This window comes from Lingula anatina, chromosome 6, assembly GCF_051362555.1.
Source record: "Lingula anatina isolate TDL-2025a chromosome 6, LinAna3.0, whole genome shotgun sequence".
Lineage (NCBI taxonomy): Eukaryota > Metazoa > Brachiopoda > Lingulata > Lingulida > Lingulidae > Lingula > Lingula anatina.
Window position 1 is genome coordinate 20,290,107 of NC_141772.1, and position 15,312 is coordinate 20,305,418.

Genomic DNA, 15,312 nt, shown 5'->3' on the forward strand with positions numbered 1-15,312 from the left:
CTTTTTCGAGTAGGGATTGTTTTACCGCTCAATTTTTTTAGCATGGAAAATGTTCCTAAATGTTCACTTAGCCTAAAGCCTATGAAGAAAAAGAATGAACTCAATTAAATGCTTATTCTCCCTTGAGAATTTGAAACTCAAAAAGAGATTGTTCATTAAGGAGATTTTTGTACATCGATATTGAACCTAAGGGACCCCCCTTCTTTGGCAACTGACTCTTGAGGAAATTAAAGTAACTATCATATGTAATGAGTATCCATACATATCTTTAAATCAAGTTCATGGGTTCCTGTATGTTTTCAATTACTATTTGTCACCACTCGAAGGCCAAAACGCCGCCACACTGCATTATATAATTTTTCTTGTATTTATTTCATATTTTTGCGTTCATAAAATCCATTATCACAGTATTTGCCTTCATTTAGTGCAATCACATCCCACATTGCATTACGTCAATAATGCATATTGCTTCAAGTATCACAGATACACATTTATATCTTTATCCGGAAAAAAAATCAAGTTTACTGAAATTTTCAGCAATTCCCCTTTTTCATTAAAGGATATTCTAACTGAAACTATTGATAAAATTGCTATCGAAATGCCCACTTTCGAGAAGTTTTTTACCGTTACAAGTGATATTTAGACTTGCCCTTCAAGAAATCGACGGAAAATAGCTTTTTCAAATTTGAATGGGCACTGTAGAAAACATATAACAGCTAAAGCTCTCAAATAAGGCACATATGTGTGATATCATGCGAAGAATAAGTTCAATCCAAGCAGTTGAGTACATTTTGAGACAGAACGCTTTAAATGTGCAGCAAACCGTAACGCTAATCCCTTCAAGATCTCGACGAAAACCGGAAGTGCGTCATGACGTCACTCGCTTGTACTTGGAAAGCTGCTGGGTGATTTTCCGATGAGAAATATTTCGTGGCTTATACAAATGTTCGGAAAATGACCATGCAGATAAAAGAAAATTCACTTATCAAAATTGAAACTGCGTAATTACATAGAAAAACATTGTGCATTCCTGACCTCGACTTGTCAGTGTAAACAAAGTGTACTGAACGCATCGCAAGCAAGCACGTGAATGCCGCGTTTGATACTTTGTATCAGACGCTTCGTTTTACTTGACAACACAGTGTTTACGATGGGCATGACAGGAAAAACAGTGCAAAAAACACGCACTTCCGGTTTTCGTCGATTTCTTGAAGGCGTCGATTTCTTGAAGGGCGAGTCTACCCGTCTGTCTCCATTACAAGAGTAACTAGAAACCCCTTGTGGGCCCGAATTTTTAATAAATAAGATTGTCAAATATAGAAATAGATTTCAATATAATTAGCAGACGAATAACGTAACACAGATATGAAAATTCAATGATCTCATAACGAATCTCTAGATATAAACTTACCCGAAAATATTTTAAGCAATTTTGATCAATGCAATGTCATTGTAAATGTTAACCATAGCCTTTAATAATTTGATAGACCAATAACAACCATAAAGTTTGACCATTAACTAAACAAGTAAATTGGTAATCACAACATTTTCACATGCCTTAAAATGTCAGCACCGACTTGAGGTAAAACGAGCCTATACTAGAATAAAGTTTCCAGTAGTACTCCGATAAAGAAGCCTAAAAACGAGCTTGTATTTTTCCGTGAAATCGTTTCTTTCAGGCCTATACATTATATCATTTGTAACTTTGAAGATGCATAACTGTCTGGCACATTATTTTTTGGGTTGTAGTTTCTGTAGGGCAGAATCCCAGGCTAAACGCGCACCCATAATTCTTTGCGTGTCGTGAAGAGAGTCAAGCCTGCGGTTTATTGACTGAAGAGATTTTTCCATTTCGTACAGGCGGCCATCAAGGCGGGCTATGGTGTCTGTGAGGGCGTCCTCATCACTGCTCGAAGCCAAATCCTTAAAGCCTCGAATGGCCTTCTTCGATAACGTCAAGAACCATCGTTCTTCTGCTAAATCGAACATCATGTTTAGTTTACCGAGTCGAATTAAGTCCATTAGCTTCGGTATCAATGGTGTACTCCGCTCAATCTGCAGGGCAAGGCGTAAAGAATACACTCTCCACCAAGCAGCCTCTTTTTGTCGCACTTCCGAATATGAGTCATTCATTAGCGCGATTAGCAAATTAAGGAGAACAATGGTGCCGACAATGAGATACAAGGTGAATAAAACTTGGAAGAAATTGCGACTGCGGTCCGTCTGGTCGAAATCATCACCAGAAAGGGAGGAGATCTGCTCTGTAAAACCTACCATGATCATAAAGGTCGAATACAGCGTCATCATTGGTTGAGTCTTAGCGGCATACGGGACCCCGACGCCCTGAAACAACGCATAAAAAGCGAAACCAAAGGCCAAAAGAACAAACAAATAGACAAACATAAATCTGGTCAAATCACGGATTATCATGAATTTCAACATTTGAGAAAACTGATGGATACTTTCAAATGCTTTTGTGAACGTTATGCCATAAAGCCAACCAATGATGATGGCAGTGGCCAGAACGTAGTCCTGGTATTCGTATTTCACTGCATAGAGACCGAACCACGCAACTACGAGGACGCAGAAAAAAGTCCCGATGAAATATGTGACGTGTTCGTTGAAGAAGACCCATAATACGTGCAACAAACGGTCTGAAACATTTGCATGTTCGTTTTCGGAATCTTTGAAATTCGGTGCGCGTTTGTGAATAACGCACTCTCTCACGGCAAAATAGAATTCTGCAAACATTATCAACAGCGGCCATAATAGGAAGAGTATGTAAGGGAAGATGTGAACTTCGTAATCTACGTTTGTCGTAACTCCGGAGCTGTCGGTTAATGTGTAATTGCCGTTGACTAGAGGCGGAGGCAGTACGGGAACACAATAGGCACACAGCAACGACATGTACAGCACATGAAGCACCATGAGAAACCCGTAGAGCCACTGGTACGTCGACCAGAAGTCGTCTGCCATCTGGGATATTGGTGTGATGCTTAAAATTTTTGCCGAACGCGCTACCAGGGGCGAATCGCAGATGATTTCGATCAAAGAGCGCTCATTGTTGGTGGAAGCATCCGTGCCTTTGTCTATTTCATCGTACTGAACTTTTGACGGGGACACAGTTGATCGCCCCGGTTTCGAGCCTCGACGAGGCTCTTTGGTACTACTGTGCTTCTTGAGGCCTTTTGAAGGACTCGACTTTGTTGATATATTAGTTATATCATACTTAATTGCATTACGCGTCTCGAATTTCGTCACACCTGGAATGTTTAAAAGAAATCTTATGATCTCCAAGGCACCTAGATGCGCCGCATACCCAAAGACGTTTGTATCTTCGTTGTTGAAGATTTTGGTTGTCAAAAAGAGAAGGGACGTTACTTTGAGCCTTTGGTACAAGCCTCGATCGTCGTCGGGGTAAGATAAATCCTGCTTGTTGCACCACCACCGCACGGAATTCTCAACGATACAAGAACAAACGTCCAGACCCTTAAGGACAAAAGCATCATCATCGGCGACGCAGAACGCGGTGGTATGCAGCATAGTGTTACCGTCCGCGTCTTGAAGCGACAAATCGGCGCCAATACGGATAAGATGTTCGATTCGGCGGACGTCACCCTTCTTTGCCACGATATGAAAGAGTGTCTCCCCGACGGCGTTCCTCTGGTTGAGATCTATATCCCCACCACGCTGTGTTCTGAATATGTCTAGCATGGTGTTGAAGACCTCGGGGCAGGCTTCGTTTATGGCTGCAACATGAAGCGGGTTATCACCGTCGTTGTTCTTCTGTTTGATGTTCAGGTTTCTGAGGTATTTGAGGACGTCTGGGTTGGTCTGGCGGGCAGCAAAGTGTAAGGCAGTGTTGCCCTCGTTGTCCACTTCGTCCAACAGAGTCCACGTATCGTTGGTGATAATATGGTTGACCAGGAGCTTTACGATGTCCGGGTTGGTGTTTTGGGAATGGATCGCTGCGTGTAACGGTCTCTCTCCACGGTTATTCTTTGCGTCCATTTTGGAAAACTTCAGGAGAGCTTCAACGCAGTCTTCTTCTCCGCTTCTGCAAGCCACGTGCATTACCGTGTCTCCATCGATGTTCTGTTTGGCGACACCTGTCCCGTCGGCGAACTTTCTTAAAACTTCCGTCATACCGGTCGTTGCTGCCACATGGAGAAAGGTGTTATCGTTGCCGTCACAAGCGGCAGGGTCCACGCCGTGTTCTATGAGTAGGGCAATTTTATCACAAAACCCGAGGCTCGAGGCAACGTGCAATGGGGTCCGCCCTTTTGGGAAAGGCACTGGACCTTTGTCTTTCTTATTGTTTCCCACAAACACGTTGAAGTCCGCCGTTTCTCTCATGTAATCAATAAGACCGACCAGTAAGTCAGAATCGGGGTTTTCGACGGCATAGTCCCAGATTGTCTTGCCCTCTAAAGTTTCGTGTTGAAAATCAGCGCCCTCGCGCGCCAAAAAGAGGGCAACGTCTGCAAAACCGTTTCTACCCGCTAGTAATAATGGAGTGTATCCAAGGTCATCCTCCTGCTCTAATTGGGCACCGTGGCGCAATAGGATTTTAACGACTTCGAGATGACCTTCAGAAGCCGCGTGCTGAAGGGCTGTTTCTCCTCCTCGAATAACCTCGTTAACTCTCGCGCCGTGCTGTAGCAACAATTCCACTATCTCCTCGCTTCCAAGCGCCGATGCCAAAACCAAAGGTAAAACGAGGCCAAGTTTTCGTTTCTGATTGACATCGACTTTCCCTTCTTCTATAAGAGTCTTAACTGCCTCCACGTGGTCATAACGCACCGCCCAGTGAAGGGGCGTGGAACCCTTGTCGTTTTCGAGACCAACGTCAGCATGTTGCGAGATGAGATACCTCACAAGTTCAATATGGCCGAATCTAGAGGCCCACAATATGGCTGTGTCATGTTTCTTATTTTGATGGTTCACATCTACGCCAAAAGACAGGAGGAGTTTCACGAACTCTAAGTGCCCGTGCATTGCAGCTATCAAGATTGGGGACAGGTCTCTCGGTCTTTGACCCTCGACTTGGGCCAAGGTTTCGCTCACCAAGAAATTCGCGCGAATGCCAGGCTTGTCGATGCGTCTGATTAGTATTCTAGCCCTCTCGACGTCATTTCTCTCGGCAAGCACGTGTAGGACGTTCTTTTTTGATGTTTTACCGGCAACTCTGGATATGAATTCATCCATGAGAAACGATGCAGTCTCATTTTCTATTAGGTAGTCTACAATGCCATAAGCGTTCTCCGCAAGAGCGTGATGCAAAGCATTAACGTTATCATCAAAAAGGGGAAGTCTTTCCCTGGATTTTAGTCTTCTGTGCATTTCACTCAAACGACCGACGTCATCTTTATTGATGCAGTCAAGTACCTCATTTCTTAGCTGTAGTTGCTCGTGATCATCATCGTTGACCCTAGATTGTTCCTGGGGTATTGTGATGACTGGCTGTTCTAGATGAGTCAAACCTTTCTTTCGCTGCCTTTGGGACAACTAAAATGAAAAGTAAGATGTAGTTTATTTCTTATCAGATTTAACCAGAATCATAAGCGTTCTTCTCTTCAGTTTATTTTTATTTTTACTGTTATGATGATGATGATGATGATAGATGGATAGACAGACAGACAGACAGATAGATACCCTAAGCTTTCTTCTTTTCATCAGTTCCGTGTAGTCTCCATCCGTGTGCATCCCCGCCGACTTGCTCGGCACCATTATTGGAGGATCTTTCTCGCTTGATGTTTTTCTCGACACCGGAGTAACCCCTTCGTTTTCCAGCTGGGCATGTTCGATAGTAGACATAATCGAGAACTTGCGAGACTTGGACTGATCTTCCTCTTCCGTTTTTGAATGCTTCTAAGAAAGTTAAATGAAAAATATCTTTATTGATCTTTGAAGAATTGATGTTCATTTTCCTTACGCATTTGTGCTCACAGCAAATAATTTGCGTAGTGATTGAATCTCTCTCTCTCTCTCTCTCTCTCTCTCTCTCTCTCTCTGTGTGTGTGTGTTGGCTTGCGTGTGTGTAAGAAAGCGCACGTGTGTGTTTGTGTATTTAAGTGATAATTAATCTGTAAATGATTAACCATTGTTAGCAAAGTAATGCCATAATTGCATTTGTGGTCATTTTCCTATATACTCGTACACACGTGCCGTTAATTTAATAAATCAATTTAATAAATCAATTAATAAATTAGTCGTAATTTAAATTAAAAATGGTAAAAAAAATACGTAGGCAGAATGAAACCAAGCCAGGGCAGTTTATGACTGGGGCGGGGGGGGGGGGGGGGGGGGGGGGGGATATGGAGGTCAGCAGGTGAATTTTTCGAGTACAAATTTTTAAGATGAAAGTAAATTTTTTTACATTGTTTTTGAATAATTGGCCCAGGCGGCTTTAGCAGCAACAAAATTAGTATATAAATACAAGGCTATTAGGGAGTTAAGTTTAAAGCAAAACATTCGCAAACATGCCCACTCTTGGTTTCAAATACCTTTTTCTTCTTTTTCTTTTTCTTTCTTACATTCAAATCCGGGACTTTGTCCCTTCCCTCATCTTGATCCATTATTTGTTTAGTCAGCGGCTGGCAACTGGATGAATAGATAAACAATGAGAGAAAAAATGATAAAATCAATCAGCATATATGTATATTCGAATGCTTTGTTAAAATCACATTTAAGTAATAATTTTCTACTATAACTAGAGAATTGTAACCCCAAAAAATTAATTAAGGAATACCACGGAGAAAGCTTCAGCCAAAATCGTGTATCTCCGTGCATGTAAAATGTGCTTTGCCTTTAAATGATTTTTACGCTTAATGGCACCGAGAGTTTATGGTATAAGAAACCACTCAAATGCCCTATTACTCAGTGACGGACTGTAAAAGTACTCGCGTACAAAGTATTGAGATGTAGGTGTTTTTTCAGGAAGAAACAAGTGACATTTTGTCATTTGTCATTTCCAGTCGAATAGGTGACTAAATTGTAGGGTGCATTGTAAATGCGTTAATCTGATCACTTCTTATTTATTTTTTCATTCGAGCAGTTTTTCGGTAGTATGCCTTTATTATTATTATTTCCTGATGGGCGCATATCGTTACACAACATAAGCAAAAATATTATGTTACGACTGACTAATTTTAATTTAAAAAGCTGTAATTCAGTAACCCTGGGCTAAAACGCTTAACTATATATAGCATTATATGTTTATCATCACGTTGGTGTTCTGCTCCTACTTCTTAAGAAAGGAAAATAGGTAATCGCAAGTTAATTGTTGATTTAGGATTAACTCATAGTGTATTTAGGGATTAAGTTGCATCAAATGTTTGACAACGGGGGTGGAAGCATCCGCGATAACTGTCATTGTCTTGATAGGACCAAGGACCTAGTAAAGATTCTTGGGTCCTGGCTACATGTGTGTATAAAAGGCCGAGACATCAAGTTGGTGGATCGGAATTAAACAGAGCATATCATATCAAATACCCATGAATACACAGCAAGATACCAAAATTGCATTACAGGGGGTCTATAGAGGTTCTCTACTGCGTATCCGAGGAGAGAGAGAGAGAGAGAGAGAGAGAGAGAGTCATATGACCCTCCTCCCAAAAATTAATAGAGCAAGTGAACCGAGACAAAATCGATCTATCAGTGCAACTCTGTACCCTACATATTGCAATAAAATTGTTCTCATTTGGTATTTTAAATTTACACGCTCCAGTCCTTCTATCTTCATTTCCAGGTACTTTTACTTCAGGACCGTAGTTCTCGTGCTCGGTCTTAAAAATTATGATTTGTACTTTGAAATAATATATACATGTATATTTTATTTGACGACGGTAGAAATCATTAAGTTTGCCGTCCATTGATTAAGGAGCAATTAGCAAGTCAACATAATATAGACATTGATCGTATCAGTGGAGATTTCAACCGTACATAAATATTACACGATGTATAACCATTAAATAGAACTCTGGCGGTATCGGCATTTTTTTTTTTTTTTTTTTTGGGGGGGGGGATTCACAAGAGAATAAAAACTCACAGTTAAATACAGCGTAATATATAAAGACTGTGTGAATGTAATATGTAAGTCACAGTGATGAAAATCTTGATTGGTTTTATCCTCTTTTGCAGGTTAAACCTCCAAAACTACTGCCTCCACCCCGCCCCCTGGCTTGTTTTCATTACTTCCTTATTGAATATGTCTTTACCATTTTTCAGACCTTAGCAATTTTGTTTTTTCCCCTTAGGCATATAGTATTGAGCAAAGGTGTTTTGTGTCCTCAAGATGTCATGACGGACGTGTGGCGAAACTAAAAAGTTTCACTCTGGATAGTTTTGAATACAGCACAACCCTTTTGCTTGATGCTGTGTTTCACTCAGCTGCTCTGGTGACTTGATCACATCTGAGAGTCAAAGATATCGAGCAAAAATGATACACTGTACTGAAGATTTATTGAAAAGCTAACGTGTTGTTAATATCACTATACGGACGTTATTTGGAGTTTATAGGAATATGGAGACTAGAAACTTATGAAGACAAAATATACTGTATACAGACTCGAGGTAGCAATTCTATCGAATATTTAATGGACTGCTTTTAAAGACATCATAAAATAATTATGCATAATTTCACACTTGAATGTCACAGTGTGACTGTCCCTTATTTAACCGTTGATAAAGGGGTGGGGTGGGGGTAGTCGATACCCTACATCCACAATCCTGTCTGTAAAATGGACTCAGCTGGGTGTACCGCACCCGTCACCATAAAGACATAAGGCGTACATGTAAGACATTGATCGGTAATGATACGTTACATGTAACTTGGGTATGATGGGTAACTTGTACAAGTTTGTATTATTCTATAGTGACCTGTTGATGACGTATTATGGCTGATATTGCATGATCTTGTGGAGAGGAAAGAAAAGTTAAGTATAATGAACACCGTGGCGTACCTGTACCGGTAGTTTAAGTACAGAGGAAATGCATGCCGTTAAAATGCATACCTTCAAACTTGGAAATCCCTTCCTCTTTCTCTCTTGAGGGCTGTTTTGAAGGTGTGTCTTATAGTCATGAACTCCTGGATTCTCCCATTGGGGCTTTCTTTCGCAAACGCTCGGACGCACGTTATCTTTCTCTGTGTCCACAGCAGTAAGTGTGTCGCGGTGAGTTTTGGACGTCGTCACAATACACTGAGTCTGCTGGACACATTTTGCATGTCAAAACGAGGTCAGCCCCCTCCATGTTTATACGTTTCTATGTGTGTTGTCACGGGTAAAGTAATGCGCCTTTTGTGTATTGATGAAAAGAGGGTTAGCCGTACTATCGATCTTCTTAAACACTTGATAAAGGTACAAGCGAATACTTGCATTATTCCCGTGTAGATTGAGAAAATGAAATTGTCTCACTTTTCAAAAACTGATATTTTTTCACAATATCAAGAGGGATATACTTTGACTCATAGATTTTTTTATCAAGTTGAAATGTGAAAAGAGCACAGATTGCAAAGCATAGTTCGAGACATTAGCAACGCTTTCGTGTGAATTTTTTGCAAGAATTATTTATTTATTTTATGTCAAAGTCATAAAATACCATGGAAACATAATATATGTACCATTGCCTAAGGGGCAATAATTTTCATAACAACAAGAACAGAAAATAGTTTTAACAATACGTACATAAAAGACAATATTTTAGAATCAAAATAGTGTTAGCTTTAATTTGTCAAATATTAGTCGTAGGGAATTTCCAACAGCTTCATCAGTGCGATGTAGTGAAATCATTCCTAGAACATCTTGATAATGCTTCTGACATGAAAAAGAAAAAATAATTGCTTAAGTAGTAAAGTATTTACTTTTAATAGAAATAAAAACCTTTTATCAATGCAAATCGGAAATTTTAAACCTGAATAAACTTAATATAATGTTGCGTTAATCCAATTATTTCTCTTATCTCAGAATGGTCAACGAGTGTTTAGTTAATGTACAGCAAAATAATTGGACTTCAGAACACCATAAAAATTATTACCTCGTTCATGATTTGAACCTTACTAGAGATTTGACTAGAGTTGTGGGTGAGAAAATTTTATCAATCTGATTTTAACTTTGTACAAAAGGCTGGGAATACGTGTTGATGTTAAGTGACAGACTTGAAGGCGGGGGGGGGGGGGGGGGGGGGGGGGGTCAGGGGGTTCGAAAGAACCCCCTTTTTGCTGGGAAAAGGTCCTCTCTGGTTAAAATTTTAATTTGTACATGAAAGCTTTATGGTTAGAGGTCTACTTTATGAAAAAAAAAAAGGACATAATAAATGTACTATTGCCCCATAGGCAATAGTCCATGTATTATGTTTTCACGAATTCAATAATTTTGCTATTTCTCCTCAGTTTTGTCAATGCTCCATCCATGGCTACGGGCCTGCAGTGTTATGCCACGATGGACCTTTTATGTTTATTCAGAACAGTCATTCATCACACAACTTCACGATGATGCAATCGAAAACGCAAACTGAACACGAACGGATTTTAGTCAGCAAAGGTCAAACATCAGGCTCGTCCGCCATCAACTGCTGGTCATTCGGCCGCGAAAAACAAACAGATGTGTAATCCAGGCAGATTCGATCAGGATGTGCGACTAATCAGGCATGTCTCGCACTAATGATATCGATATCCGCGCGTGTCGGTGTATCACTGTCTCCAGGCATCACTCACCATAGCCACGGAGGGATGTTTTCACTGGATATTCACTACAAATATTTATTTGGCAACTTCTCTGTAGCGTGAAATTTTGCACAGAAAGGGCCTCAGACAGAGGGCAGTCTCCAGGCGGGTTGGAATCAAATCTTTAAACGAGTGCGGTGTTAGTGGATAAACATTGAAAAAATATTAAAGTTACGCGGAGTAGGTATGTCAGATAAATTGTTTCAGTTTATTTGTAGTTGGGCATAGTTTGCATAGTGGCTCAGTTGCCCGGTGTCTCGGTCTACAAATATAAGCGACGCGCCGCAAATACATGGATATCTGACTTTTGATGGATTTCATTTCATTTTGACACTGGTGAATACAGTAACAGTAAAATTATCTACCCTTAGCTGTTTCCTGAGCTTATGGCTGGCGTGCACGTGGCTGAAGAAATATATGCGCGCGCGCCGCGTGTGTGTGTGTGTCTGTGGGGGGGGGGGGGGGGGGGGGGGGGGAGGGAGTTAAAGCTCCTTCGCCTATGGACTCAGAGCGTAACCGTTGTCAGTTTGTCGGTACTAAAGTGCATTGTAGCTTTAAGCTATCTCAGTGGTTTACTGTTTACTTTTTTCGTATTACTTGTTAGAGATATCACGATACATCAATTTCAAGACAGTTGAATTTTGAAAAATTCTAAAAAAAAAAAAATCATTTTGCCGCATCCCTTCCTCCGCGGTTTTTCTTGTCCTTTTTTTCTCCAATAAAACTATACCTCTTATGTTTCTATATTTACATTATATCGAGTAAACCAATCGCATCAAAAGAGCAAATAAAATCTCTCTCTCTCCATAAAGCAATTTTGATTTCATAAGTCCGATGACGGAAAGTCAAGTCAAGCAGTAGAGGCCATGATACATGTATCAGTATTGATGCTGGCCATGAAACAACTTTTAAACTGCTATAAGATGAATTTCAACTTAAATTATTCTATTTCCGACTTCGATGTGTCCGAATGCATTTTAAACACACGGATTGTTTCAGTTTAGCAAAGTTTATTTTCTTCAGTATTACAGTATATACAATGTATAAAATGATGTATAAACATAATGCTCTACAAAAAAAGAAAACCCATTAAATACAAATGCAACACAAGATATTTATTATATGAGGTTTCACAGTGAAAATATCCCCCATTTCTGAACTTAAATCAAAATATTATACGTCTTTCAACTATTTCACATCATTTTCATGGGGATATAAAATCTTTAAAATACTTTTCTCTTTTAGTAAAAGACAAATTTACACCCTGAACATTGTTTTTATTCGTACTGTTATTTTCTTTTTTCATGAATTCAGTAATTTGTTATTTCTCCTCTGACTTAAAAACACAATTTTGTCAATGTCCTATCCATAAACAGAAATGTTGTTCCCATTTCCTTGAACCTCCTTCTGACAATGAGAATGTAGGTAACATGTACCTTCTACTTTTGTATAGCACACCAATGAACTGAGAATATGATCTTGTCAAAAAGAAAATAGTGACACTTTTTCTGGGATAAAACATGTTATCAGGTCCTGGTTTCACATAAATACTTAAGTCTGTTCCCTGGCTTAGTTGACTAGGATTTCCATGAGAATGCTGTAACACTGTTCCTGATAGGGTAGGATGTGTGCATGTGACCACTTGAACTGACTTCATTTTTTTTTTGTGTGTGAAACTGAGGCTAGCTCAATATGCAATTTAAACAATGGTCCAAACCCAACTGCCAGGAAAAATTGAAACTGGGTCATCAGCATAATTTAAGTTCATTCACAAGATACCATTTCTGCTTTATCAAAGTAGATTCACGGACCCTGGTGACCTGAAGGATCAGCTGGCTATAATGATTTCGGCTTCAGCACCGACTGTCATCTAGTCCTGTCTCTCCAGATAGTCCAACTAACACATTCCCCCCCCCCCCACCTTCCCCTGGAGGGTATTATACTTTACTAGCAATAACTTATCATTATATCTCACAGCAAAGGGGGGGTATACTGATAAATGTCCAAAACCATCCCATTATTACTTCTCAAGCCTAAATCAAGCTTTTCCCGCCTCTCTAAATTTACTCAACAACTTGTCATTTTCCCTAAGAGCAAACGAAATGGAGGCCTCCTGATAGAAGTTTCCTTTGATTTCAATGTTCTGAATGACATCTTGGATGAGGTGTGCCCTGTCCACCCCAGATCCCGGGGCATCAAACTTGATGTGAGTGAAGTGGACATGGAGGTGGTAATACGACGGCTGGTAGTGGAAATATATCCTGAGTTTACTGGGTGGCACTTGGTACTTTTCTTCGATTGCATTCTGAAATACAAGGAGATGTAAAGGTTATGATGTAAAGGTTGATTTAATATGGTATGTACAGTCTATGTCTTAATCTATAAGGGAGAGACTAACTGTGTGTACTGATGTATGTGAAATAAAATATGTATATGTTATATGACCATTGTCGGTAACTCATGCTGCTGTACAAGTTGTGCAAGAATAAATCTGAAAAATGTGATCTACAATTTACTATGTACTTGAGGTCCACCTGTGCCATCAACAATTGGCCTAAAGCCATATGCCACTAATTTTATGAAAAACTGAAGCCAGGGCTTTTATTGCAAAATCTATTCAAATAAATTAATAAACAGATTAACTTAAATTAAAAAATTCAAATTAATTATCTTTTTTAAATTCAAAAGAAAAAGGGGAAAATCATCAAAGTATACTTCCCAGAACTTTCATCTTAAGTTTATAATAACCTAGCCATTTACAAAAAAAAGTTTAAACTACCTGTCCCTTTTCAAGTATATTCTTCAACAAAGGCAAGTGGTCTCTGGTAAGATCTCGGAGTGATCTCACTCCTCTGGTGTGACATATGGCAACAAGGTAGAGGTCGTTGACCTGCTTGCAATCCCACTTCATGTCAGGGAGGAGAATGAACCCTGTCTCAGGGTCAACGTCCTCAAACACAATTCTCTCCGCTTCTTTTTTCTTGTCTAGGATATTATACACCCACTGCAATATAATAAGTTAAACATGAATGAAATGTTTTACAATTACAAAATACCCACTACAAACTGTATATACTATATATTTTAAAGTGTATTACTTTGTATGAAAAAAAGTAGTGCATATGTGAAAATAGTAATTACATTTTTTCAATTATGTATGCCATGTTGATGAAAATTATGTTAGTACATGACAGACTTAATAATGGCAATCAACTCAATTAATGACTTTTTCAAGTTGGAAAATGTACTTAGCAAATGCATAATTTAAATGTAAGAGAATATGATTTTCTTTTTATCAGTGGTAATACCCAAATATTTTATAAGCTCTTGATAAAAAGAAAAACAATAATTTAAATTGATACATACAGAGCTAATGAAACTGTTCTCTCATTTAAGAGAATATGTTTTTGCCACAATAATAATTTCATATCAAATCAAACCACAAAAATACTAGCTAAGCAAATTCACAAATTGCACAATATATAGCATACTTGTATACTAAATTGTTCTGCCTGTATGTATGGCAAAGTGATGTTCCTGTAGTCCTCTGCTGTCTCTCTCACAACATACACGTCTTGTTCTGTATACTTGCTGATGTGTTTAGAAGTGGCAGGGTAAATCAGGGTGGCTTTGATCCCTGAAAGTATTCAGTGCTAGTATACAAACAATAAAATACTACTACCACACAAATGCATATCCGCGTGTGCGATACAGAGTGAGGGGGGGGAAAATTGAATAAGCATCCTCATGACTGCTAAATGACTTAAAATACATGCACTAAGAAATACATACACTTTGTATATTAAATGAAAAAAATAGGCCCCGAGTGGAGATAAATCTGTTCAGTCATGATAAATCTAACTTAAGAATTGTGAATCTATCTATCAATTCATTTTACTGAGTTATTACTGATGACACATCCATTCATTATAAACATGCAGATTTTATTATATAAAATTATTTTAATAATAACTTTTTTCTTTCCAAAATACTAACCGTTCTCCTGGGGTTTTGGAAATGCCTCAAATGTTTTATATATATCATTATGAATTGCCAGTTTCAAATCTGTATCTGACGACAAAATTCCCTTGACTGTGTTTTCTGTAAAAGGAGTTTTCTCCAAAATGACAACAGCGTCATCCGTACTACCTTCAAACGATCCGTGAACAAAAATTGCTTTTTGTTTAGTGTTCTCATTTAAAACTTTGCAAATATTGAAGCCCCCGAAACTGTCCTCCGATTTTGTTTCACCATTTGATACTTCTTCCAGGGAATGTTTTCGCTTTTTTATCGGAACGGCCGCATCAGCACGTTGTTGTTCGGATGCCATTGTACCTATTTCCGTCCTCCAAATAAAGAAGAAGTCACCGTCACATATTTCAAATTGAAGATTTTATAAGTATTGTTTAAAAAAATAAGTTCATGAAGCTTAAATGATTCTCTGATCTGCTAAATGAAAATGCCATAAATAGTCATTTATGGATGCATTTTACATATCTTCCAAACGGACTTTTACGACAACCGCGCACAAATTCAGTACCACTTGTTGGCCTCCAATAATACATAAATTTTTAACAGAATTTGAACAA

General features: G+C 38.9%; 2 protein-coding genes across 3 annotated transcripts; both read right to left on the bottom strand.

The window, feature by feature from the left end:
• Window positions 1–1,505: 1,505 nt before the first annotated feature.
• On the bottom strand, window positions 1,506–9,260 carry LOC106179654 (uncharacterized). 2 transcript variants are annotated; one of them, XM_087015663.1, is made up of 4 exons: window positions 9,015–9,260; window positions 6,537–6,603; window positions 5,656–5,871; window positions 1,506–5,508 (listed from the first exon to the last, which is right to left on the bottom strand). In XM_087015663.1, the coding sequence occupies exons 2-4, from the start codon at window positions 6,576–6,578 to the stop codon at window positions 1,732–1,734; spliced, it is 4,035 nt and encodes a 1,344-aa protein (XP_086871789.1). In that variant the 5' UTR covers window positions 6,579–6,603; window positions 9,015–9,260; the 3' UTR covers window positions 1,506–1,731. The 2 variants fall into 2 exon arrangements, with proteins under 2 accessions (XP_086871789.1, XP_086871788.1); XM_087015662.1 differs by having other exon boundaries at window positions 6,507–6,603.
• Window positions 9,261–11,713: 2,453 nt separating this feature from the next.
• On the bottom strand, window positions 11,714–15,084 carry LOC106179651 (m7GpppX diphosphatase). Its single transcript, XM_013563372.2, has 4 exons — window positions 14,720–15,084; window positions 14,215–14,360; window positions 13,503–13,727; window positions 11,714–13,028 (listed from the first exon to the last, which is right to left on the bottom strand). The coding sequence occupies exons 1-4, from the start codon at window positions 15,051–15,053 to the stop codon at window positions 12,762–12,764; spliced, it is 972 nt and encodes a 323-aa protein (XP_013418826.2). The 5' UTR covers window positions 15,054–15,084; the 3' UTR covers window positions 11,714–12,761.
• Between the last annotated feature and the right edge of the window lie 228 nt (window positions 15,085–15,312).

Coding starts and splice junctions, on each gene's coding strand:
- LOC106179654 (XM_087015662.1), bottom strand. CDS start 6,578: ATGGATCAAGATGAGGGAAGGGACAAAGTCCCGGATTTGAATGTAAGA. Junction 5,872..6,506: donor AAAAGAAAAAGAAGAAAAAG/GTATTTGAAACC, acceptor TAACTTTCTTAG/AAGCATTCAAAAACGGAAGA. Junction 5,509..5,655: donor TGAAAAGAAGAAAGCTTAGG/GTATCTATCTGT, acceptor TTTTCATTTTAG/TTGTCCCAAAGGCAGCGAAA.
- LOC106179651 (XM_013563372.2), bottom strand. CDS start 15,053: ATGGCATCCGAACAACAACGTGCTGATGCGGCCGTTCCGATAAAAAAG. Junction 13,728..14,214: donor CAGAACAATTTAGTATACAA/GTATGCTATATA, acceptor ATTATATTGCAG/TGGGTGTATAATATCCTAGA. Junction 13,029..13,502: donor ATATACTTGAAAAGGGACAG/GTAGTTTAAACT, acceptor CTTGTATTTCAG/AATGCAATCGAAGAAAAGTA.